This window comes from Anguilla anguilla, chromosome 9, assembly GCF_013347855.1.
Source record: "Anguilla anguilla isolate fAngAng1 chromosome 9, fAngAng1.pri, whole genome shotgun sequence".
Classification (NCBI taxonomy): domain Eukaryota; kingdom Metazoa; phylum Chordata; class Actinopteri; order Anguilliformes; family Anguillidae; genus Anguilla; species Anguilla anguilla.
In genome coordinates this window covers 5513113-5540462 of record NC_049209.1, presented here as the reverse complement: position 1 = coordinate 5540462, position 27350 = coordinate 5513113, and the positions used below count along the sequence as shown (strand labels likewise).

General features: G+C 39.7%; 1 protein-coding gene across 1 annotated transcript in view; it reads right to left on the bottom strand.

The window, feature by feature from the left end:
• The window catches only part of LOC118235741 (rab effector Noc2-like), a 50348-nt gene extending 29659 nt beyond the window's left edge, over positions 1-20689 (bottom strand). Inside the window, exons 1-5 of the mRNA XM_035433478.1 lie at positions 20506-20689; positions 17420-17521; positions 16801-16944; positions 14892-15021; positions 9953-10039 (exon numbers count right to left, since the gene is read on the bottom strand). Coding sequence (XP_035289369.1) covers positions 9953-10039; positions 14892-15021; positions 16801-16944; positions 17420-17496 — 438 coding nt within the window. The 5' untranslated portion in view covers positions 17497-17521; positions 20506-20689. The remainder of the gene's footprint in view (positions 1-9952; positions 10040-14891; positions 15022-16800; positions 16945-17419; positions 17522-20505) is intronic.
• Positions 20690-27350: the final 6661 nt, after the last annotated feature.

The window sequence follows — 27350 nt, the reverse complement described above, 5'->3', positions numbered from 1 at the left end:
GCAAGACAACATATTATACACCCAAATATATTACCCATGAACAGGAATAACACAACCCCTGCATCTATTTCTTTTTTTAAACAGCCCACTGTTTTAGATAAATGAATACATAATGCATCATTAATTTTGAATCTGTAACACAATTGATTTTAATGTGTGCCACATTTTCTAATGCAGGCTACCCAAAAGTTAGATGGATGACGATGTAAACACGATGAAGAGACGTAGTTACCGTTAAATAAGGTTCTGTACGAAGCTAGAAATAAATAGTTAGCATTACATCAGTGTTGCTACGATGATAATTACAACCGATTTAACCCAGGTCAGTCCAGCGCTGTTGCCTTTCCTTGTACCTGTCCCTTTAAATGTAAATCTCACCGGACAACTTCCTTCTTGATTTTTAATTAGCAAAAATGATAACACTGCTAATTTGCATGCGAGGGGCACTGTTTCATGAAATTGGTTTTGTACAGTAGGTGGCACGTGTGACCACTGGAGGCCGTACAATCTGTGTGCCAGGAGCCCTGACATTAGCTACACTAGCACCACAAACTCCATTAACACCTCCTGGCCCAGGGGAGGCACTTCAGCGATGAAGACACAATGGAGACAGAAATATTAATGTCAATTTTCTAAAGAACCATGACTCAAATGAGTAAGTCTCATACTCGGAATTCTGTAAAAATAAATAAATAAATGAAAAGATAATCTACATCTGCTTAAGTATTGCAGAGAGAGAAAGTTTTATCCCTTTGAAATATATGTTTATCTACACTTATGCACCTGCACCTGGAGGATGTAGTTTTTTTTTTTTCCATAATTATTTCATGGCACAATGCAACCGTGATCAATTCTATAATTTCAGAGAGAAAATGTTATGGATTTTCATTTTGGAGCTGGTGACAGTCGTCAGTAAGGTTTTATCAAGAATGTCACATGGAAGGAGTGGATTCACTGTTTTCTAATTCAACAGCAGTTACAGCAAGGAATCGCTTGAGAGGGGCGATTGTGATTTACATAAGATAGCCAGGCTTCATGCATCAATGAGGAACGTAATATGAAATGTAGCACGCTTTTCTCATGTCTGAACATCTCAATGTCTTGCCTCTTTTGACGTCCCTTTCAACAATGTGTTCAGCTCTCCTAGCAAGCCTTGATGGAAAAATATAAGGCTAATTCCAAAAAAAAAAAAAACAAGACCAGGTCAAAACCTAGTATATGGCTGGACCGGCCGACCAATGGTGTGACATCATAACTCGGGCGACCAATGGCGTAACTTCACCACTCACTCAGTCAGTCACTCAGTCAGTCACAGACATTCGTGTTCGTAGGGCTGGCCCCCGCTGTTGCGGTCCAGCCAAAAAAAGCTAATTTGAGAAAACAAACTTGATTAATTGAGCCCATTAAGCATCTCAGTGAGGAGGAGTTCAGGTCTCTTTAGAAATCAAAGCACAAACGGTAGCATGCACAGGACACTTGCAAGCCGTGCTAAGGTATTTGCATGCAATCATGTTTTCCACAAATGCTAATTGGAGTCCTCAAGACGGGTCACGCGCATCACATTTGGAACAACCGAGAGGCTAATTATTGCATTAACTTCACGACTCCATTAATATGCAGGGTGAGTAAAGACCAGCACACGGCTGGGGCTGTACCGCTCGGAAGCACAGAATGTCCCACCGCTGACAAAAACAACCGCATAGCCATCTTGCATAAGGAAACATATTGTGTGTGTTTCTGAGTGTGACTGAGTAGTTCACTGTAGTTCTCTTTGATAAATATTTGCCCTCAATGTCAATTCCCACAAACACCACCCCATTAATCTGAACAAATCTATTTTGAGCAGTCTGCATATGTTCTTGGCTGGACCGCAACAGCGGGGCCAGCCCTACAAACGCGAATGTCTGTGACTGAGTGACTGAGTGATGAAGTTACGCCATTGGTCGACTGAGTTTGAAGTTACACCATTGGTCGGCCGGATCACGTGTTTTAGGTCCAGCCATATACTAGGTTTTAACCTGGTCTTGTTCATTGATACATTATTCCTGCTTACCCCCTTTATAGATCTGCCTATAAATAAAACAAGGTAAAAACAAACACCTTTCAATGAAGTGCTGGGAATTAATCACTGATTAAATGCTTTGCATGTTCACACAAGAACAGGGCACCCAATTTTTCCCCTGAGGAGTTGTCATTCCACCTTTTCCTCAAGAGATTTCATCATGGACATTTTAACCTTACAACAGTGGATTTGCATTGGCATTGCTGCACACTGCAGAGCGATAAGTCTGCCTGAACTACCATCGCCTAATCTGAACAAGATCAGGTTAAAACCTAGTATGGCTGGACCTAACACACGTGATCCGGCCGACCAATGGTGTAACTTCATAACTCGGCCGACCAATGGTGTAGCTTCGTCACTCAGTCAGACGGTCAGTCAGTCAGTCACTCACGGACATTCACGTTTGTAGGGCTGGCCCCGCTGTTGCGGTCCAGCCAAAAATTGTGCTGTACTAAAGTCTTTATATTATTTCAGCTAAGATATTGTGAAGTCAAATCATTTCCTTATTGATATGATTTGCTTTTTTTTTGTCTCTTTTATTAAAGGCCAAAGTCCTAAATCAATCCAAATAATGCTGCATCGATACCAATGACAGCCAGGGGATTGAGAATAGGGTTGTAAAGTCAGCTAAATGTGAACATTTTTATTCATCACAGGAACACAAACATGGAACACAAATATAGACACATAATTGGTGCTATGCACATAATCAATCAGACAGCAAGTGCTAATTGAAACAGTGTGTTAAAACCAAGTATTCCCCAGCCAACAGTCATCAGGACAGAGACAATTCATGCAATCCTGCAGATAAATGCCTAGCATACGGGGCAGAATATCATGGAAGCAATTTATAATATCTTCTTTGTAGAAGCCGCTTCCCTATAAATACTTAGACATGTATCACCACAAACTATAAAAGAATGAAAAAGCAGAGCCAGCAGTGATTATAAGCTATGAAACGATTGTTACTCTGGCTGGTTCCATGAATTTACGTAGTCCAAAACTTAATTCACAGTCTTCGTAAATTCCCTAAATTTTCAAAAACCCGAACTACGTTTCCATTAACTCTCCAGATCAAGACTTTTCAACTCTTTCAAGCAATATCTAATGAATTATGTTCAACAGACCTGGAGATCTGCTTGAATATTCACATGCTCACAGTAGGTTTTAAAGCATTTAGCATGATTAGGTGATATTTACAATTCAAAACAAAACATTGTGCAGGCAGTCACTGAGAGTGTCATGGTTTTGCGTGGCTTGAGCATTCTGCTCTATTCCTTTCCACCCCTGCTTCTCTAATTAGAGTTTGTCACCTCGTTTGGGTTAATGGTCTGTAGGCATGCAGAATTCACTCTGCCTGCAGGCCCCTTCCGCGCTGATTGGTTCAGAGCTCGGCAGGCGTGTTGATTGCGTTAGCTGCGGCACCTGTCTAACGTTACTTAAGGTGTGGGTTCACAGAAAGACGGTGCTTTAGTGTCATCTACACACGAGAGCCGGTACTGGTAACCAAACAGTGCTTTTCAGCGCTTCGTACCTTAGATAAAGTTCACGTCCAAGAATTATGCCCATAGGTGTTAATAATCTCTTGCATGAAAATTATATAAGGGAGGTATCTGGTTTAGCATGTCTGTGACTCCTTTAGTCAGGATTGTCACGGGGTAGAGAGTTAGGAGGAGATCAGTTCTGCGAGTTGTGCAGTTAGTCCTCTCTCTCTGAGCTACAGGTTTTTGAGTGCAGTGCCCAGAGGTTGGGTCTGCACCAGCTCGCTCCGTTGGGCTATTTATTTTATTTTCGTTCTGAGTTTTGGAGAACCTATCTACTCCTCCCCCTTGGTTCGGAGTCCTCCTTTTGAGGTACCCTTATTTAGTTGGGATATTCCCATGAAGTCGTAGTCATTTCTGTTCGTTTATCTTTACCCTTCCTCGATCTCGTAAGATTTTGTGGCGCGCTCAGCTTTTAGTTTAAGATCTCAGCTTTATTAAGATCTCTGTTCGGTTGCGCTTGGTCTCCGTCCCCCAACCCTTACAGAGAGATGCTTAGCCATAGCCTCAGCATTTGTACCTTTATTTACTGTGCATACGCATACTTTATAATTAGACCATAACAGGATTTCTCAGCAGGTTAAATGTTTCCATCTGTAAGCAATAGACCGTGGCTAGGTACGGATGAGGCAGGATATAAGTGGGCAGAAGCATCAACGGCTACATAAGGCAATAAAAGAGCCGTCTGTTCAGCGACGCCTCCTCCTGGGTGTGTGTGTGATGTCTATAGCGCCGCTTTACAGTGCCAAGTACTCCCAGTTTACAAGTGTTCTAAAAATGTGTTTAAACACGCCCACATGTTGCTGAAGAGGCGATTGCACACAGCAGGAACTTCCTGATGAGTGGTGACATTTGACACCTTTCCACTAAAAAAAAAAAAGTTTCAGCATTTTAGGTCTCCAGGTTCCAGAGCGCTTTGAGAATTCCAAGGAGAGAAACGCGCACACACATTGCCTCTGGCCGAGTTGCAGACAGGGGAAGTGATCACTGTTAAGCAAAGCTTAGGGCTGCAGATTTTCCCCCAAATCTCAAACGTGTCGGCACGTAACCTGAACCGCCGTTCGGCGCAGCGCCTCATCCCGTTTGGGATAACAGGTTGCATTAACGTTCGCCCTGACAGTGATTGAGGCTTCTGCACCGAGGGCATGAGCAGGCATTGGACCGCGGCAGCCCCCGGAATTTAATAGCTCAGGATGTACCGATAACATCAATACAGTCAGTAATTGCAGGTCCCGTTTGATGGATCTTCCTTCCTGTCGGTTTAATGAAGGCATCACAGGAGACGGGGCTGACGGCAAGAAGCGAACAAGCGAGCGCCAGATAGCGAGAGCTCCAGGAAATTAGCACGATAACCTATAACGGGGCCCGGCCGTTATGGTGTCTAACCCCATGGGGCGAGATGAGAGATGCAAGAGGAGGGCTGGCATCCAGCTGGGCTTCCTCCATCCTCTCTCTCGCTCGGTCTCTCTCTCTCTCTCTCTGCAGCTGCTTCATGCAGGTGGTTTCCAATTCCCATGGCCCTTGGACCACAGTTCTCTCAACCTGCTAGTGTGTCATTTCCTGGAAATAGATTTCAATGCCAGCTAAGCAGAAATAAAGTTTATATCAGTCTCTGTATTTTTTTATGTTTAAATTGTTTTTCCTTGCATCATTGTCTTTTCAGTTTCTTTCATTTGACAGCTATTATGTTTGTCATACCTATTGTTTAGATTATGACATTAGAGAGAAACTGAATTAGATACAATATTGTAATTCTACCTGCCCTCTCCTCCAAAAATATCATCGCAAACGCAGGGCCCTATTCCTTGTAGCTGGCTAACTGTGCCATGTGGAAAAACTGAGTAAAATCCAGAAAGCCCCAAAATCTGGAACATGGAATGAAAACAAAAAACACTGTTCCTGATTTTATTCAATGCAGTTACGAGTAATAGGGCCCAAGTCCCAACTCTGAAAACCACCTGTGTGTGTCAGTCAGGCTGCGTAGCTAAGGAAGGGTACTGAGTTTTACTGTCATAATTATTTGCTATATTTGGTAGCTAGCACCCTCTCAGAACAACCAAGCTACCTCATACCTACCCTGTTCAAAATGTCTAGTGCTGTCTCTGAGTGCAAGCACAAAGGATTGATTGGATGGCATATTATTAGTGTCCACCTCCATTATCACAAAGAAAATGTACTGTTTGTGGTCTCCCCCCCCCCCCCCCCCCCCCCAATGTTCAAATGAAACCAACGCCCCTGGATGAGATTATTCTGCCCAGGTGCATGTGTCCACTTAATGAGAAGTTGTGGCCCCAGATCACCTAAATTCTCTCACAAACCAAGCCCTGTCACACATCGGTATATGCATTTTGTGGTGCAAATCAGACGTATTCACAGCTACTATGGGATTCTGTGTTGTGGCTGTTCTCTACCACCAAGGGTTTTAAAGGGTTAACGCCAAAGCACCATACCAAAACGCCACGACACAAGCAATCAACTGTTTCTACCGAGCTGTAATTTCTTTCCAGTACCATGCCTCCAGTGTTTACAGTCTTAGTAGTTTTTTGCACAAACTAATTAAAATATCATGCACTTGTCACAGCTCAGGGCACTGTCCTGAAAGCATTTTGTCCTGGCACTTACAGCTTGGTAATTGTTGCTTTATCATTCCAAGGGCCTCTCTCTGCCGTTTTACTTTGGTTCAATGCAGAACACTAAAGGTTTGAACAGCTGTATTACATTATACATTTGTTTTGCCAGTGACTGTTAGCAGACCCTTATCACTGTCATAACTGCCCACTGAACAATTATCACAGAAACAGACATAATATATTAATACCCAGTGCTTAACCCCTTATATGTTGCCCCCTTTTATATATAGCCAAATGATATACCCAAAATAAAATGGTTACTATTCTAGAACCCTTTTGATTCGCATGACTTTGGTCTCTCTTGAAAGATCTGTTTAGAAAGTCAGAATTACTCTATTTCTGAACAAATGTAACAAACACAGTGGAAGTGGAAGATTTATTCTAAACCAATTATTTCTTTTGAGCAGATACAGATGATTGTGGCTGTGCCCGCTTAGAAACACTACAGACACAGCCACAACACTGGACAAATCTGTTTTGTTTTGTGGTGTTTTTTTTTTTTTTTTCTGAGCTATGTCCAGGCATGTTTCCAAAAAAAGGAATTTGGAGACTCCAAAAGGATGCTTAGTAACCAAATGATATTATGGGTTATTAGAGGTACACAATTCCATATACTTTGTACTATATGCTCATGGAGGAAGTAGTGGCTTGCTTTCCCCTTGCCTGTCACCCTACCCCTCCCTGTTCCTCTCCTTCCCCGCCCCCACCCCCCCCCCCCCCCCCCCCCCCCACCTCCCTCTTGCTTAGCAACCTCTGGCAGCAGCAGGTCTGAGAGATTGTAGACAATACATGCATTAGCTACCTTGTTTACTATTACTTCTACTATTTGTTTGAAGATTAGGTCAAATACCCCACCCTCATCAACATGTCAAAATGTTCTCAATTCTTAATATTCTCAAAATATTTTCATTATCATTCAGTATGCCTATTCCTTATTTATAAGAGCAATAAATATATTTTTTTTTTTTAATAAATAAATAAAAATAAAAATAAATAAATAAATAAAAATAGATATATATTACCGATAGAAAATGGGGTCAAGTCCTTCGTTGAACATGCCCTGTGCCTTGGAGGCAAAGCCGTTTTCGCTGTACTCATTAATGCAAATTCTTTGCAGTGTCTGTGTATATTGGGTATATTTGCACACTGATGAACAGTAAACAATCCAAATCTAAAAGCAAACTAAAACAGGAATACGTATTTGAAACAAAATGGCATCTGTGACAGCATGTTTTTTTTTTTTTTTTTTTTCCCCCAACAATCATCCTGCAGTATCAGCTGAATTATTTTTTTTAAAAGTAAATTATTTTGAATGTTACTTGATTGAAACCTATCTGCTTTAGAAACACATTCAGCGCCGAGGTTTGTATTTAAATGGCAGTTGCTCTGCTAGGTAATTGATTTTTCTTAGCAAATAATTATTTAGTGCCCAACACTCATGTAATAATAAAAAAAATGTCTACAGCCAAGCACTAAAGTATGAAGATAAAATGTTTCAACGGGGGGAAAAGCCAGAACTGTTGGCAGCTACTGCAAATTGGTATGGGGTCCTTTCCAAATGCCTGTAAATGTCAGGTTTTTCTCTAAAAGCAACATTTTTTTTCCACCAACCGTTCAAAGAAGGTCCAGGGAAAATCAAATATGCCCACTGACCACAGTTGTGCTCAGATTAATTGGACAAAGATTTGTGCAATATAAAGAATAACCTGGCACTTGATCTACTCTTTAGTAAAAGATGGCCAGCACGGTGTGTGCACATGCATTGAAATGTCCTTATAAAGTAGTAGCGCCTGTTGTGGAGCTATGAATCACGGGCGGGGGCTCTCCCCTGCCATGCAAGCCCATCTGCCACAGAAGAGCAATTTTACCCAATCAAGGAAAGCCAACTTGTCTGGTTTTGTACATTGTAAGCAAGCAAGAGTATTCTTTCAGCTTCACCAAGCAGAATGACTACTTTTTGATGAATGCTCTGTTTTTTTTTTTTTTTTTTGTTTTTAAGCAATCACAAAATGAGGGAACCTAATCAACACAAAGGAGTCTCAGTTTGTACACTTCCATCAGGTGGTACAAATAAACTGTGCTCTGGTTCCCTCATCCATGCTAGGCTGAGATTTCAATTTACCAGTGTTACATGGCTAAATCCAGGACAACAACTCCTGGGTTGTTACCAAACTAGGGAGAGCAAGCCACAATAATGAATAAGCATCTTTGAGAAAAAAATAAAATAAAGGTACAGTAGAATGACAAATGTAGACAATCAGCTTTCTTGTGTGAACAATCCATGCAAAAGGAAATGCCAGAGCAACATTTAACACCTGACTTTTGACTTATTTATGCCTTACTTTTGAGCAGCTGAAAATGAGGGGAGGGAGGGGGGGGGAACTCAACAGAAAGACAGCTTTTTCTGTAAAATGGTAAAACACATACGCATGTAAATACCATGAAATGAAAGCTGTTTGTACTTATGACTCATGACTCATTTTCATTTTGTATCTCAAATGTATACAGCAAAAATAACACAATTCACTCTATGATTCCCATAATTTTGGAGGGCACTGTATTTGAAGCTAATATGCTTTGTATTGTTTTATTGCTATATTTTGTTGCATTGCTGCCTGCATGATGGTGTCCTCATCTTTCACTGAACACCGATTTGTCATATCAAAGAAACGCGCAGTAGGGGAGAAAGGGGAAACCTGAGCCATTGGATAAGATGAGCCACCTAGGCAACCATTGCTAACATTAAGCATGTGATCACAGATTGTGGATGAAGATGAAGAATAGTTCCTTTCACTGTAAGTGGTTCCGTAATGGAGGAGAGAGCACACACAAAGTGGTCAGTGAACCAGGTGCAAAAATGTGATTTTTTTTTTTTTCCCCATGTCAAGTGATCATGGTTAAGGTGTCATCAGACTTGCATCTAAATGGAAAAGAGTCGGTCTGGGACACCATTACATAGTAGTTTAGCTGTATAAGCTACAATTTGAGGTCATATTGCATATTTACCATGAGATAAAAGCTGATTGTCTGCAGTTTTGTCTTATATTAAAGTTTTTGATCTCAAATCCAGATGCCTTAAGTATATAGCAAAAACAAATTGCACGCTACTGTTCCCATACTTAAGGAGGGCAGAGTTGCAGTAACATTTTGAGATCAAGACTTATTATAATTTAGCAACCTAAATTGATACTTCTAAAACAAAATCTTGCAGAAACATCCAGGCTAGTTTTTATTTCTGGTAAACTGCAGAGTCCCACTAGGGAATTGAAATCAGTACTGGACAATGCCAATGACTCATCTCCACTTCAATACTATCTTTCATAAGATCAATATTTGGAAATTTGACATTCTGTTGAAGAATTATGGACATGAAAGGAAAAAAATCAAACCCTGAACATTAAAAGATGCTCTGTGTAAGACCATTTTATATCGATATGTTTACCTCACAGTCATTTACAATGAATTTATGATTTTTGAAATTTGTTTTACATTTTCTAGCAAAAAAAAGGTACAAAATTGGAAAAACTAACCCAAGGGAAAATAAATGATTGCTTTCATAAAACACACACCAAGGAAATGGGCCTCATGACACAGATTTATAAATGCCTAGAAAATGTCCTCCAAAATATTCCATCCAGTGCTTCCCCGGTGCATTTAAGTTTCTCAGATGCACTTCAGATGTTTTTTAATACCTTGCATGCACAGTGAGGGCAGCTCACCTCTCTCTGCTCACTGCAGATCTTGCACAGCCAAAGGGTTCTTCTCTGACTGCATCCAGTCTCAATCCCACACTTCGTGCACACTTTCTGAGGACAAAGAACAAATGAGAAATTACAGCACAATCTACAGTTTAAGGGCATCCATCAAATTATAACAGGCAATGAAAACAAACAGTCCATGTCAGTGAGGGATAAGCCTTTAATCAAAATAGAGAAACATTGTATTTGATCTAGAAAATTGATTGATGGGACAAACCTCTGAGAAGAGTTGTTGTAAAGAAAGGGTCTACACTGTGAGTTGAAATTGGTAATTATTGAAGATAATAAAGATGCAAATATTAATAAAATATTTTTAAAAAGAATCTGTAATCCAAAAATAATTTTGTAAAATATTCCAGAGATTACCGATAGCAGTCCTGAATTTCTGAATTTTCCCCCAAATAGAACTCCATTTCTAAATCAAATTTGGTGTATACTTCATTTTCAGTTTTTCCTGTTGTGTATTTTTTTATTCTCCTAATGTACTGCTAGCTACTATTGGATGTTATGCTATCTAAGTGAAAAGATGATAGCAAACATGCAAGTATAGCATACCTTGCACTTAAACTGTTTACCTTGTGAAATGCACTTCTACAAATTCCTTTGGCTAAAACCGTCTTTACATTACATCAGAGGCATTTATCAGAGACACTTATCCAGAGCGACTTACACAACTTTTTACATAGCATTTAATTGTATTTACATTATACAGCTGGATATATACTAAAACAATGCAGGTTAAGTACCTTGCTCAAGGGTACAACAGCAGTGTCCCACCCAGGAATCAAACCTGCAACCTTTAGGTGACAAAACCACTCCCACTATACTACACTACTGCCCCCATCTGCCTTATGACTACTTCTTAAATTGTAAATATGTTTTAGCAATGGTTTATAAATTAGGATTCCTATTTGTCAACACTTATTCATCATTACTTAAACCAAAAGAGCAAACAATTCCAAACACACATGACCCTTCACCTCTGTTAGGTGTTAGCAGTGTGACATTGTGGTTTAAGGTAACTGTTATTAGAGCTGGCATTACGGTCCCTATAAATGAACTCCCAATAAGAGCCTACAAACCTACTGTGAAAGCAAAATAAAATTCAATCCCACATAAACCTTCAAGACCTAGTTCAACTGCATGCTAAGGAGGCAACAACTCATCAACTCCACAAGTATGCTTTTACATGCTTTCACAAGTTTTACATGATCAAGCAATTAACTTTCGCGCAATTATTTCAAACTGCAAAACAAACCTGCTACAAATAGACTTCCTGCTTCAGGTAGCATTGCCAATAATACACAGAGCAGTGAGCTATCATTAATAAAGGCAATCTACATCCATCATGATACATTAAATTAGCTTCTGTAAATCCATCTTTCACGGTCCATTTTAAAATGCAAAACACGCACACACACACACACGCTATCATTTTAATTGCCACAGCATACAATGACATTGTAGATGATTCTGTGCTTCCTCAATAGTTTAGGGAAGGCCCTTTCCTGTTTCAGCATACCAATGCTCCCGGGCACACAGCGAGGTCCATATAGAAATGGTTTTGCCGAGAACGTTGTGGAAGAACTTGACTGGCCTGCACAGAGCCCTGACCTCAACCCCGTTCAACACCTTTGGGATCAAGCCAAGGCTGAGCCAGAGCTAATTGCCTAATCAGTGCCCTCACTAATGCTCTTCCAGCAGCAATGCTCCAGCATCTAGTATAAGGAATTCCCAAAGGAGTGGAGGTTGTTTTACCAGCAATTAGGTAGACCACTCCATATTAATGCCCATACTATTTAATGAGATGTTGGATGTCACATGTCCACATACTTTTGGCCATGTAGTGTATGTGTGTGTGTGTGTGTGTGTGTGTGTATATATATATATATATATATATATATATATATATATATATATATATATATATCCTCCATACCCTCCATTTGATAGTGTGAAATATATACGTATACACAAGACACTGAGTCACACTTTATAAAATGGAGGGTAAGCCAGCATAAGGTGTTTATAATTATTCCTTTTATTCAAGCATTTTTAGAGTGTTGTTCTCGCATGAACCCCCATCCTTCCTTCCCCGGCAGCTCACATCAGGGTCCCTCACTAAGTGGAAGCCAGCCACAGCGATCCATCTTCACTTCCACATCACAAAGACGTCTAACCACAGTAATCCATTTAAATGAGAAGCTACGGAGGAGAATTTGCTAAATGGATCGCCTATTACTTTTCCTCTGCCCCTCAGACGGAAAGCCTTGGAGAGATTATAAATCTCTCCCACTGTTAAAAAGGGAAAAGGGAAAAAGCCTTCCAGGTTTAAACAATCACCCGTGTGTAGAGTATGCACAAGGATTTAAGCAAAGCAGTGCAACATGCAATCATTAAGGTAAATCTTTAATTAATACATGATGCACAGCACTGCTGACCAAATGAGTTACAAAGATTTGCTAATCATGGTTTAATTTTATTTTCTATTTATCTGCTATAATGCATCTTCCTATTGGCTTTTCATAATATTACTTCAGAGGAACTAAAGGTTGGCATGGTTTTTAATAAATCTGAGTTCTTACTTACGTACTTAATTTTACTTACTCAATAGTTTTGTACCCTCCCAATGTATTGCCTGTTACTATTTGAATGCTATGCATGATAGAAAGCATGTAAGTGTTAGACATCTGGTGCTTAAATACTTGGCCAGTCAGAAACAATAAATTGTGTATAAGTACATTGAAATAACTAACATATGAAGTTCAACTGAAGTGTACAATAGTACTGTGTAAGCTATTCAAATGCACTGATTACATATGGAATACATTTTACAATTGCTAAAAAAAAAAAAAAAAAATAGTTGTCACAGCCCTACCACCACAATTCCTCATATTAACCCCAAAATCCATATACCCAGATACTTCTGAACATCACACATTATTGAAAGTGTTGGAGGTTCCTCTCATCACTGGAGAGCACTGCATAGTCTCTCAACCTCAATAAGGTGGTCATATGTCTTTGGACCTCCCCACGAGAACCAGTGATTTGCCCCCAAACCATCTGGGGCTCAGTGGTCCCACGCCCATTCTTGCACTGGTCAGGTAATCACTTAAATGTTAATGTGAACTGTAAGGAGTGGTCAGAAACATCTTTCATATACTGAACCATCCACAGCATAACAGGTACCACAGCAAGTGTGCCAAACAATAAGCTTGTCTGGTCATTAGGAGCATACTGCCCTCTGCTGGTCATCCAGTGCTCTGCATGAGCAGAGCAGTCGGTATATGGTCCTCCGTTGATGCTTAAAACCAGACAAAAAAAACAAGCTGCGTTCCTTTTGGCACAATTTAATATCTTTATAGTGAGATGTTCTTTGTAACATTATCAACATCAGAAAGAATTACTGCAAGATATTAAAAATCTGTTGGAGGATTAAAATACTAATTTTCAGTTGAACACTTATCTATTTAAGCAGTGACATTTTAGAATAATTAAAAAGCTATCCCTGCACTTGCTTAAAAATATCATCAGTGGCATTTAAAACACGCTTTTTTTCACCCCTTCATGAAACTGCAACCCATTTATGCTGTGCGGTTGGCTGAAAAAGTACTTTGCTGCCACCTCATGGCAACGTTTGGTAACAGCAGGGTTAATCATTTATTCTAAGCCAGTTAAAATTATTTCACATTCAGAACTGAACACAGCTAAAATATTTTTTTTAATATGCAGTCTTTCTAACTGTCGCGAAAATAAATTGCCAAAGAAATAAAACCAGTATAACCAAAAAATAAATAAATGAATGAATTTTTAAAGACATTCAGTGTGCAACTGTTCATAATGTGGTACTATATGACACACAGAACAATTTAACAATTTGGCATCTTAAAATCATCTGGTTTTGGCAGGAGGACGCTTGGTCAGGTCAACAGCAACATCCACACATACTGTTGAGGCCAAAGGTTTACATACACTAAGGCTAAAGACATTCAAACTCAATTTTTCACAACTCCACACGTCATGTTACCATACATTTCCTGTTAAGTCAATTAGGGTATTTATCTACTTTATTTCCATAAGTGCTCATTTCAAAATAATAGCAAAGAGATTTATTTCAGCTTTTATGTACTATATCAGATTTTCAGTGGGTCAAAAGTTCACATACACTTTGTTAGTATTTGGTGGTAATTAAAATTACCTTTTAATTGCTTAACTTGAATCAAACGCTTGAGGTAGCGTTCCACAAGCTTCTCTCAATACTTTGCTGGAATTTTTGCCCATTCCTCCTGACAGAACTGGTGTAACTCACTCAGGTTTGTGGGCTTTTTCAGTTCAGTCCACAAATTCTTCTATGGGATTCAGGTCAGGGCTTTGTGATGGCCATAAACTTTGTCGTCTTTAAGCCATTTTGTTACAACTTTGGAGGTATGCTTAGGATCATTGGAAGACCCAGTTGCGGCCAAGTTTTGACTTTCTAGCTGATGTCCTGAGGTGTTTCAGTAATTCTAGATAATCCTCCTTCCTCATGATGCCATCTATTTTTTGAAGTGCACCAGTCCCTTTTCCAGCAAAACACCCCCACAATATGATGCAGCCACCCCCATGCTTCACAGTTGGGATGGTGTTCTTCGGATTAAAAGCCTCACCCTTTTCCCTCCATACAGTGCTGATCATTATGGCCAAACAGCTAACTTTGTTAAAGCCCAGAGAACTGGAGAAGGATGAAAATGAACACAATGAAATGGATTGAAAGAGATGGACTGAGAATACATGAAACAGTTAGTCAATGGAAAACCTGTTGGAGCTGGGGCATCCAGGATCAAGATCGAGTAACAGGGGTGTGGGGTATTAAATGGAGGGAGATGGAGCTGGACGGCAGAGGTGTGAGAGGCCTTTCTACCTTGCGGCAGTCCTGACAAAACACAGAGGGGGTCCCCAGCAGTCCCAGGAGCTCCCCACACAGCAAACACTGAGACTGGCCGTTCCCCACCGCACTCTTCCTCATGTTCTCCAGACGCTCCACTAGCCTCCTGGGAAATGATGAAACGACATCAATCAACACAGGGAAACAAAATCACGCACAGTGCACACACCAGTGCCCAAGGCCTCTCTGCAAAGCATGCATTTCAAAGACACAATTCTCAAGTGAGATACGCATGCCCATGCAGCACTAGCAGAGTACACACGTGCACATGCAAGCAAACACATGCACGCATGCAACCACATGGCTCAATTCACGTCTGGATCCAGTAGAGCGAAGTATAAATCATCATATGGTCCGCCATAGTTTTATTGTCCTAATAATGTTATGTACCATATTGTCTTTGCTATCTGTTAGCTAGATAGCTCATGACAGCTGGGGTGACTGTTACATTTTTAGCAGCTAGGATCTTTGTGACAACTCATGTAAATCTAAAGCTAACTAGGCCTAGACTAGTTAGCTAGGCCTAACTGTCTAACTACTTTGATATGACTAGCTAATACTAACATTTCTGATCATATTACTAGTTAGCCAGCTAGCTTTTATGTAAATGTATATAACATTACATACATGTTGTAAAAGCACATTTTTGATGTCTTAACATAGACTACTTGATGTTGTTAGCCAGACTAACTCCTTCTGTTCCTAGTACTGTAGGTTATCCCTGTATTTACCAAGTTGGACTGTTGACATCTTTTGGAAAGCAGTTACAATGGTTTGGTTACTGAGTTTTCCATTATGTTTTGTTTGTTGTAGGAGTTATATGTTTGTGAAGTACTAACATAAGAAATGTGAATTCAATTTTTCTTATTAATGGGAAATTCCATTACATGAGAAATTCAATGTTTCTTAAGTGGTAACGTGGTGGGTCGGTTGGTGTTAAATGGTCATAGTAGGCTAGTGTCACGGTATTGAATGTGGGCTTATAGACACAGTATGTTTGGGACAGTAGGCTATGTTTGGGAGAGATATTTCACGCACCTATTGTGCTATACTTGTAGTGCAGTGTTAGAGAAAATATGATTTAAATATTTCATGCACTACCATACTATCGAATAGTTGTTTCAGGATGATTTTTTATTTTATTTTAATTTTATATGGTAATAATAATTTGTGACCGTTACATGCATGCAGCCTGCTTTCCATCAAGGGCTATCAGCACAGATCTTTGACAACAGCTACAGCTTTGCTGTACTTCAACTACATGTACTCTACATGCAGATTGCTTAAGATTCAAACCTGTAAATTCAAGAAAGTCTGATTGCTAAACTGGTTTGATGAAAAAACACACCAACGCTGAAACATGGCAATATCATTTTTAATGGGCAGCACATCAAGTACTTTTTCAATTCAGGTTTATGGTTTTTGTATGGAAATTTTTTCTTTGTTTTAAAAAAAAAAATATTTTACATTAATTGCAGTAGCTCTATAAATATTTGTTCCTGCCTACTTATTTAAAGGTACTTTATCCTTTCCTCACACTGCCAGGTAGAGCCCTCATAGGCTATGTCCTTTCCATAATATCCTGGAAACAATATCACCACATGCAGCTATTTAGGAAAGCTATGTTTAAACACAGTACATTGCATCATAGTAGGGGGCTATTGCAGAAACCTTGTTTCCTGTGCCCACTAGGCTATGGACCAACTCAACTCAGTTGATTGAAACTTGACTATTTAAATAGCCTTTTAAGCTTGATTATCTAATAAACAATCAGGGCAAGCAACCAACAGGCACAGGGGAGCCAGAGTGGGCGATTGCCAGTTGATGCCATGCCAAATGTGGGCCTCGCCCCCCAGCGTGTGTGCGCCAGTCCTGGCAGTCATACCCTATTCTACATTGTTCAATCTGGTCCAGCTGCTCCGCCCTGCGAATCACTCCCAGGATGATGTCCAGCTCCTCCTCGTCCAATGCCTGGCTCCTCCTCTGTCTGTCCGTGCGAAAGGTGTGCACAGACCAGCCCGTCTGCAGCCTACAAATGAACACGTTGCGCGTTATTCTCTGGCACACGCACGTACTGTACCGCTGGACCAACAAACCTCAACTGGTGATATTGTACCCTGATGCCATTACACTTTTCTTTTAAAATGTAGCCTAATAACGCACAGGCTAAACATCCATGAGCTGTCCACTAGAAACAAAGCACATGGCCAACCATCACTCCATGCTTTGCATAAGACAGATAGCGAAGAGGATTGATCTTTATCACCTTCTGCCCAGCTGATCATTGTTAAATAAGAATGTTGCTTAGCACATAGAATCACCTATGCAACCAGTATTTAAAGACTTGAGTGAAAATGCACTTCCTTCTGTACTGGTGTACAAAATGCAGCAGTGCCATCGGAAAGTATTCAGACCCCTTCACTTTTTTCCACATTTTGTTGCGTTCCTCATTTTTATTCTCATCAATCTACACACAATACCCCATAACTAGGGCCACTACTTACTTTGCTCTGAGTGCTAGTTGCCGGTCATTAGGGCAGACCCACTGGTCAGTTCCACTTCCAAACATGGCTTCGGTCATCCCTTCAAGTATGGCACCAGGGATTCTGGAAAGCATGTTAACATTAGCACATTCACTCATCTATTCTGACTACCCGCAGCAGATGGGTTCCCCCTCTGAGTTTGGTTCTGCTCAAGGTTTCTTCCTGCTATCAGTCAGGGAGTTTTTCGTTGCCACTGTTGCCCTAGGCTTACTCTTTGGGGGCCGGTTCTCTGTAAAGCTGCTTTGTGACAAAGCTCCTTTGTTAAAAGCGCTATACGAATACAAATTGATTGATTGACTACATCAACTTAACCGGTCATAGTACAGTAAGCATTTTGTTTTTATTCACAAAAATGCCAAGAGCACATTTATTGTTATTGTTGATTCCTTTTCACAGTTGGTGTCAATTTGTCATTCAGGAGGAAAATTAATAAAATATCACAGACTGCACTAAAGGCCACACAATGCGATAATGTGCCCAGAACCTCAACTAAGTAAATCTGGCAATATTTGTTGTTTATGCACTTTCACCATATGAGTTCCAAAGGACATTCAGTTATGAATAATGGATATGCACTGCTACAATAGAATGAGCATTTGTTTTCAATTAGATACAGGATGTTTTTATCCTCAGCAGTGGCTACCATATTTACGTAGCCTATCACATTAAATTCCTACACACCACATTGATGTCAGCGAATACTGAATCCATGACAACAGTATTATACAATTAATCTCTTGGCCAAAGCTGCATATGACCACTCAGTCTCAAAAGGGACTTCTCTAAAACCAATGGTAAGGTTGTATATTTATTCAATATTTAGTCCCTAGAATGGCATGGTATCATTTTTGAAAACTTTGTCTCGTTTATTTCGTTATTCAGTGAGCAGCGTTTTCACTGCTGTATTGGCATATCTTAGGGCTATTGTCGGGTTTATCTTGTTGCTATGACGGAATATGATTTTTGAGCGGTAAAAGAATATTTTTACGAATACCCAGATGGACAATATTGTCCATTATGTCATAGGTGGGGGTGTAGTTGCAGATGAGACTGAAGGTGCTTGTTAAATGAACGACCAAAGCGACAATGGTGGGGCTGCGAAACTCCGTTTTCGGCGTAGTTGTCGTGTATCGTCTACTAATGAAACTAAAACAAAGCATTTATGTTTTTAACTCATACTTTGGTTGCCGTAGCACTGAATGTTTGAGTTCAGAAATCTCGGCACGCCAGCGTGCCGACCACTAGGGGCTTTGTGCTAAGAGGTTAAAGAGACAGTCAGCTTGGTGTATGTAAACTTTTGACCCACTGGAATTCTGATATAGTGAATTAAATGTCTCTAATCGATTGTTTTAAAGATAGATCCCATAATTGACTTGCCAAAAGAAACGTAGGGTAACATGAAACGTGCGGAGTTGTGAAAAACTGAATTTGAATATCTTTAGCCTAGGTGTATAGTTTTGGCCTCAACTGTACCACAATGTGCATAGTATTTAACATGGATTAACAATGCATTTATGCAAGCTTTGGGCTGTGTTTCGTCCGCAAGAAGATTCAAACAAGGATGAAGCAAACTGCACACTGTTAAAGCACACTGCACACTGCACACAAATCTGAGTTAGTCCTTATGGGTTGTGCTCCTTGGTGAGTCACAATGGAATTGAAATGTCAAGTTGGCTCCCTGGTGACTTCACTGTATACAATCCAGTTTCTAGTTTTTTTTTTTTTTTTTTCAAGTCTTTTATTTAAAAAATTGGGTCTATTCACGATTGATTGAAGAACAAAGCTTCAAGGAACAAACAAAAAAACTCAGAGATTTTACTCTCATCAGTAAATCACTATCTGTTCAAACCAGACTGACAGCTCACTGCAGCTCCACACACTATGTGATTCCATCAGTACAATAAACCCAAATGCATGTAATGGCTCATGCATACATTGCCGCAGGTAACACTAGCAATCTGTTCATTTACAGCCATGTAATTAACTTTGTTTACATTTCCAACCAGCCTGATGTCCTTTACTCAACTCTATTGCTGTGGGTACAGGCACAGCTGGCTCCATTAACAAACTCTTAGTCAAACACAGAAGGTTAATTAGACTGTGGGCTACAACACAGGTGCAAGGCTTCCTTTTGTTGGTAATAAATAATGTTATTCAAAGTGATATACATAAGAAAATATTATTACTATTATTACAAATAATGACCACTTTTATTTTTTTAATTAGAAGAATGAAAATCATAAGAATTATGGACTGTAAATCTTTAGCAATTTTAAGCTATGATAATGTATTTTTAAAAATACAAATATTCAAGTCATGTATCAGAAAAGCTAGTATAGTTTTATGGATAACAGTTTTTTATTATAGATAATAGTGTTTTATTCTTGCACATATAAATAATGATGGAAAAGTCAAGCACACAGCGAAAAAGTATCTGACTCTTAACTCTAAGAGACTGAAACCTTTAAAAAAATGATCCCATTACAGTTTCCTACATCAATAGTGATGATCAGTTACACAAAAATATTCAAAACAGATTTTTTTTTAATTTAAAGCAAAACCACATTACATGTATTCTCTGTGCTCGACTTCCATCTTTGCTGGCTATGTATCAAATGCTATAATACATTTCACAAATTCAATTTCAAACTTTCAAACATTCTTCAGAACCAATTTGGCCAGTTTGCTCAAGAGAGGAGAGATTACTTTGCACAGGAGGGTTATTTTTAAATTAGGACATGAACAAAACAAATGTCCTGGGCAATTAGACTACTACATGAATGCAGCATTTTCAATTTTCCAAAATCATTTTGTAAACATGGTTCTTCCAAATGTGCTCCAAAATATTAGATTAAATCGAAAAACTCTCCTAACAAAGACAAGTACTTCCATTGCGTGCGGCAACAGAGATCCCGGTCTGGCAAATCAGCCTCCAACCATGTACCACTTCCTGGCTTCAGTTCAGGACAGATTGTGCAAAATCTTAAAAGACAGAAAATCCACCGTGTACAAGGTAAACAGGATAAAATAGAAGAGAGAGTATCTACCTGTTGATCCTCCAACTGCCAGGAGGAATATCACAGCTTCGTTTCTTTGGGCTGAGCCAGGAAACAGTAGAGAAAAAGAAAAAGGGGAAAAAATGAACAATAGGGACTTGCTTGGCCCGTGCTTTCTGTTTTTAGTGCACAGGCTAACAGGCCAGCCTGACAGGCTGGTCACATGACAAGAAAACAATTTCCCATGAAACATCCTGTTCCTCAAAAGGCAGCTGTGAATGACTGGATGAAGGTTCCAAAGACAAAGCAGGATCTTTTGCTCCATTAAAGAAGCCCACATATTGATATAATTACTATTGACTGAATCTTTCAAACTATCCAGTATGGTATGTAGGTGCAACGTGGAGGCAGAGTTGTGTGTGTGTAAACAAATTAAACGGCCTTTTTTGTGGTGGCAAAAAACAGTTTCTGGGAGCACTTGCATATTAATAGATGGTTCTAAAAACAATACAAGAGTGTCCAAATTTACAGTAGGTCACTAATATTTGGGCCAATACTGAAAAAGGTGTTGTTTGTACAGCAACTACTGACACAAACATTTCAAGATCATTTGTTAATTAACTTACATGGATTGCAGGTAAAAATAAATGTTGATTGTCATATCTCTTGCATAGCTAACTGTAGTAAAGTTCACAATGGTGGTAAAGTATGAATTGCAGTTTACATGTTAAAGGCTTATAAAGGGACATGTTTTATTAAAAATGCACGGGTCAAATGGGCTGAGAATTCATACATCCTACCTATCTCACACAAAATCCCCCCTAAACTTTAACAAAAATAAAAATGTACTTTTTAACTTTACATGAATGGTTTGTATCTAGGTACACTCAAGGTACCAAAAATCGAGTTTCTCCAAATAAGCATATGTATATAATATAATTAGAACATAAATTCTGAAGATGAAGCCTGCTCCTTTTAAGACAGTGGCTATGTTGTCAGTAAATATTACTTCACGAAAATGTAGTTGTGCCTTTTTCATTCTTTTAGAATTACCAAAGCATTTATGTCTAGACTTCTAGTTCATATGATTGTGCCTAGTTCACCAGGCATTGAGAGCAACATCTTGGTGTTGTTCTTGAGGAAATATCAAACTTTATTATTTGTAGGTATGCTGAATTGTTACAAATGTTACATTAAGCCTGCCAATCTTAATTCGGGTAGTGATGCTGCTGCCAGCCCCTCCCCCCCCGGCTTCCTTATCTAGCTCTGGCCATACACGTCATCTTCTTGTGCAGAGTGACCCTAAAGTAGGCTGAGTCCATTCTTCACAGCTCACAGCACAAGAGACATGTCTCAAAAATACAATGGGCTACAGCAAGTAGGCTACTGTACTTTCTCAAATCTAAAAGATCAACTCGCTTTACCTTTTTGTGAATACGGGCATTTGGCACATATTTCAGTCTTATGCCTGAAGATTGCAGTGCAAGAACAGCAGTTAATTGCTTATTACAGTAACACAAAGTACTAATCCCAGGCAGACAAAATATTTTTACTTTAATGTTAAATGTGAAATTGATTTTTAAAAACAAAACAGCCTGTCATCCTAGTATGTTAGTGATTAATATACAAATCTGTAAATCTGTAATGCAGCTTTCCTGTCTGTATCCCTGTCTGTATCAGTAAAATGCTCCATACAATAATTCCAGTTCAACACTTACAGGAGCTAGATTGCTCAACAAGGCAAATCAAAGAAATCTAAACATGCATTTCATTCCCTAAACTTCAGCAGAGGTTCCTGACTTCGAAATTTTTAAAAGGAATAGTAAATATTAATAGCTCCTACCTGGGTTGGTTTTAGGTGCAGAGACACTCAGAGTAAATGTATTCCCCTCACTCTTCCCGTTGTTCCAGTTTCTGTTTCTGAGGTCACTGCACTGGCTTTTCTGCTGAATTCGGGGAAAACCATTTAATAATCCGTGTCCAAACAGGTGTGCTCTATAACCGGCAAGTGTCCAGCGGAGAGTGCTGCATGAGACACCTGAGGCTGCAGCTGCCTGTTGCCTGTTCTGAAGCCTGGTTCACAGAGTACAGAGAGTGTGTTCCTTTCCCCTAAGCAAACAGCCATGCCATCGGCTAATGCACTCCCCCACTCTCATTACCTTGGTCCTGTAGATAAGCAAATGGCTGAGGTCATTTGCTGTTGACTTCTTTTTTCCAGCTCAGAAACTAAAACCACCGCATGTTCTCTTTCCCTTGTACAGCTCCCTCTCTCACATACACATTTCCCTTTCTCCTGCCCTCTTTTAAATAGCCTGGTTGACAGCCCAGGGTAACAAAAGGACTACTTGAGAATTAATCAACTCGTTCAGTGCTTTCCATCACTAATAGGGCAGTGATGTGAGTCACGAATCGATAACATAATGCCAGCAAAGTTAAAATGGCAGCACCCTTCCTCTTCATACTTGAAGATACGTTCTCATTTGTGGTCTCATTGTTTTCCACAAGACTGGACAACATTTTGAAATTGTATTTTTAACCAGTAGCATTAATTTCTTATCTTATATTTCATCTTGTACTGTATGTGTGAACACATACGGTACAGCATAAACAGCTCTTTAGCAACCCAAAATCAGAACTCATTGCACCAACACTCCCGATGATCATGAAGGTAAGCTGACTCCTTGAGGAAATCACCAAAAGCCTCCAAAAAACAATAAAATATAATAATTTTTAAAAACCTACACTGTATAAGCTGCAGGGTAGTCTGCTGCATCAGAACTAAGTTGCATACATGTCAGCATAACCACACAGCTTTATAATGAAAATCTAAAGGCATAGCTTAACATATTTTATTCAAAACCTGGGTCTTTTTAGCAGTCTTCTTGCACAATTTCCACCCCCCAACACAACCAAAAACTAAGCAAGCCGCATTTGTGAAATCATTTATTAAGAACAGGGGTGCACAGGGGCCTATCCGTTTGAGGATTTTGTACCAGCTTCTGCTCTTAATTATTTAATTAGCGCAATCATATCTTGGTCTGATTTATGTATATGCACCACAGACTGCAAAGATTTTATTTGTGATCAAGCACAGGGGTGAACCAGCAGACTTGGTTGAAACAAAAACCACCATGCAAACAGGACCTCAGGGAGTTCTGAAACCCTGATTTAAAAACTCAGCCCTTTCAATCGATATGATAAAGGAGGATTTATCAGTATGCTCTTTTCAATGGTCTCTTAGCAACTCACAGCCTTTTAAATGTCAAACCCCCTCAGCAGGTAAATGTTTATGTACGTGGGCCTATCTGCAACCAAAATGTAAACTGCAGTTATCAGCAGCACCATAAGTCCTAACAGGCTATTTTTTAGACTGCAATTTTAAATGGGTAGGCCATTGCCAGATTTTTTTGTGGTAGCCCACCTTCAGGTATAGCACCCGCTTGCTATAAAATGGGCCTTAAAGGGAAGACTTGTATGGCTTAATATGTTGTAAATGCCCTCAAACTATGGAAATGTGTTGTAAAAACCACACAAGTTTTCAGTTTTATTTTAAAACCCAGCCTTTAATAGAAATGGAGGACACGCACTGCACTTTGGGTAGATGACGTAGATGGATGGTTGCACTGGAGGTTAACTCCGTTGCTTTGTCCAGCAGTTGCGATTATTAATAGTGGAAAAATATCAATACAGTGCCACAGAATTTGTGTGTGATGTGATACACAGGATACAAAGGTGTGAAAATGATGTGGCCATCAAAAAATGCACCCAGTGCATGCAAGCGTAGCCGACTTTAGCATTAAGTTACTCTGTCCTGAGTCTGCCGTTTATCAAGTAAACCGCCTGCTGCTGCCCACTTCAGATCCAAGGCAATCGGAGAATCCAGTGGACATGTCAGGGTCCTTGTACCTCAGGTAAACCGGTTCAGGCAACCACAAAGCTCATTACTGACCGAACATATAATTACCCACATAGATGGTCAGGAACACAAGGAAGCCTTGGCAGCCCCCCTCCCCCCAATGCCACACACAATTTCAACCCGTCAATGTTTCTGCTTCAAGGCCACCACAGCCCTATTGCCTGAAGTGTTCTATCTGAAAGAAAGTGTTAACGGGCTACTCTTCTGTGTGGACCTTTGGAAGTTAGTTCAAATTTCTGAAAACTGAAATATTTGCAACAATAACTCTGCAATGACTATTATTGCCTGGCAATGTAAAGCTTTCAAATGACCTTGCATCTTATATTAAATCTGTACATTACCCAGATTTGCTCAAGCACTTGATCTCCATATAATTTCTTACAACACATTTTCAGTTTTGTATATTTATTTTTATCCAGCAAAGCATAGTCCTATTTTACAAACAGCACAGAAACAGTGGGATTGTCATCAAACTGATCAGCTGTTGTTAACATTTACAATCATGCAACAAGACAAGTTAAAAGAACTGCTACTGTGGCGCTCACACTCTCCAGCATGACAGAGCAACAAAGCTGAGGTTCTCCCAAAGACCCGAGAACCGCAGTAGAAAAGAATATATTGCAGAACACAAGCAAACACACACCCACCCACACCCAGACACCATTTACACAAAGGCTCAAATCAAACTGGAAGGAGAGAGATTAATATGATCTGTGCTACAGGCGTCATCCCAAGACCCAATTGTCACACTTATTCAGTATGATACAGGCAAGGTCATCTTCCGAACCGTCCTGTCAGTGTGAGTTTAAGACTAATATCCTCATCTGAACGTTTTTGTGAAAAATGAATGCCTTGCTTTCTGCTGAGTTTTGAAACCAGCCACTCATGATTGCTTTGATAACACCATATCATGACATGTATTTGCCTAACAGATGGCCTCATTTTATATTTGTACAGCTGTGTATTCACCAAAGCATTTCCATGTAAATGCCTTCTTTAAGGGTAATGCTTCAGTGTCATAACCAAAGATCTGAACCGGCAAATTACAAAGTGCTGTCTCATCAGGACACTGCCTTTTTAAAGGAGGGTACCATCACTTCTGTTTGCTTATACTATACAGAAGCTATATCCTGCGATGCCCACAGCCTGGTCTCACTTCCCCTTATCTCATAAATATTACCGTGATCACTTTGAGATGGCTATGATCACTTTCATAATACCCCCTTATATACAGCAACTGTGTTGCTCCCATACTTCCAATTGGGATCATGGCTTATGGATTCTGCCAATTCAAGTCGAATGTTTTTGTATTGTTCGGTTTTGTGTTTTTTTTCTTTTCTTTTCTTTCTATTGCGTTTTTAATGTTTTGAGCTCACCAAACCGAAGTCCATGCACTGGTTGCTATTACAGATCACACATTTCTAACCGTTGACTAGTTTCTGTCTGAAAGAGGCGACTACTGACCATAGTATAGGTTTTTTTAACTGTTTTAACTATAGGATACCGCATAAGAGCATAATTTTAGTTTGAATGTGGGGGGGGGGGGGGGATGACGGGGGGGGGGGGGGGGGTTGTTGAAATGCATAGACCCTGAGAAGTGCAACCCTCTGGGTCTGGGGGCGTTCCCCACTAGAAGAAATATATATATTTTTTTAAACAGCTGTGAAATGGTAATTTCAGGTGAATTCTAAGGGAAAAAAACAGGCTACTGCATCAGTAAGGTAATAACGTAAGATTACTGGATCAGTAAGGCTGGGCGTTTGTCACAGAAAACATTGGCTGAAGTCACAGAGCAGGCACGGCAAAGCGGTTATGCAAATCCCAGAAAACTGCAAAACGCAGAACAAATCCTTTTTTTTTTTTTTTTTTTTTTTTTTTTAAACGGTAATTTATTCGATTAATTAATAGATCTCTTGCACAGCACTGGGAAATGATTGAAATAACATGTGCAACAACTGTAGCAGCAGTAACAAATACTTGAAATGTAAAAATAATCAATGGGCAGAAAGTTTTTTTGCCTTTAACAGAATGTTGTTAATAATAGAACATGCTCACATTGCTCTGCTAATATAAGACACAGTTACCATGTCTCCCATTTGTCTGTTTTGGTCCAGTACATTGTATATATTGTGAGGTGCGCTGGGCATCAACACTGTTGAGAAGGGTGGTAAAACATCTGATTGCAACAGCTGACAAGGATGAGCATACTGATCCCAGCACCTTCCAGAATCCGTATAAATTCTCGCTTTGTTTCCCCCAGAATTTGGCTATAAGCTATTGCTAAAATGCACAGGACTTATACAAACAACACCACAGGCTACGTTGAGGTTGGCAGTTACCATCCAAAACGGCCAAAAAAAATCACAGCGTTAAGAACGGATGAAATTGCGGAAATGGCAAAAAAATAAAAAGGGCAAAGTCACAGAATCCATGGCACCTGTGACAAAAACACCCAGCCTTACCAATACATCCAAATCACATATCATGAAATCCCCATCTTTATTAGATGAAATTATTTTTCTCATCATCATGCTATATTATTGGGGGGACCACCTACATTAGTCACATAAGACTCATTAGTTAGCGCTGTCCACAAATAAGATTGTTCTCAACATTGTCAACATTTTTTTGCGTAATATTAGGCTACATCGCACACGAGTACATGTGGACTCAACGAATGGCAGTAGGTCCAAAAACCTGTTACCCTCTACCATGCTTACGAAGAGCATTTAAATCTGTCGTGGTTTCAGCTGGACAGCTGTCACACAAGTCTCACTACGAAGTTGGATGCTTGTTTCCCGAGATCCCTCGACCTTGGATCTTAGGTGGGTTAACACAGTTGTCGACGTGTGGTATGAATTTGGCAGCACATATTTTGCAGAGCAGTGTTTTCATTGAGCTTTTAAATATCATTCCAAACGACACTCTTGGACACTCAAACTGGCCACCTTTTCAACTGACAGTACTAATGGCATCAAGC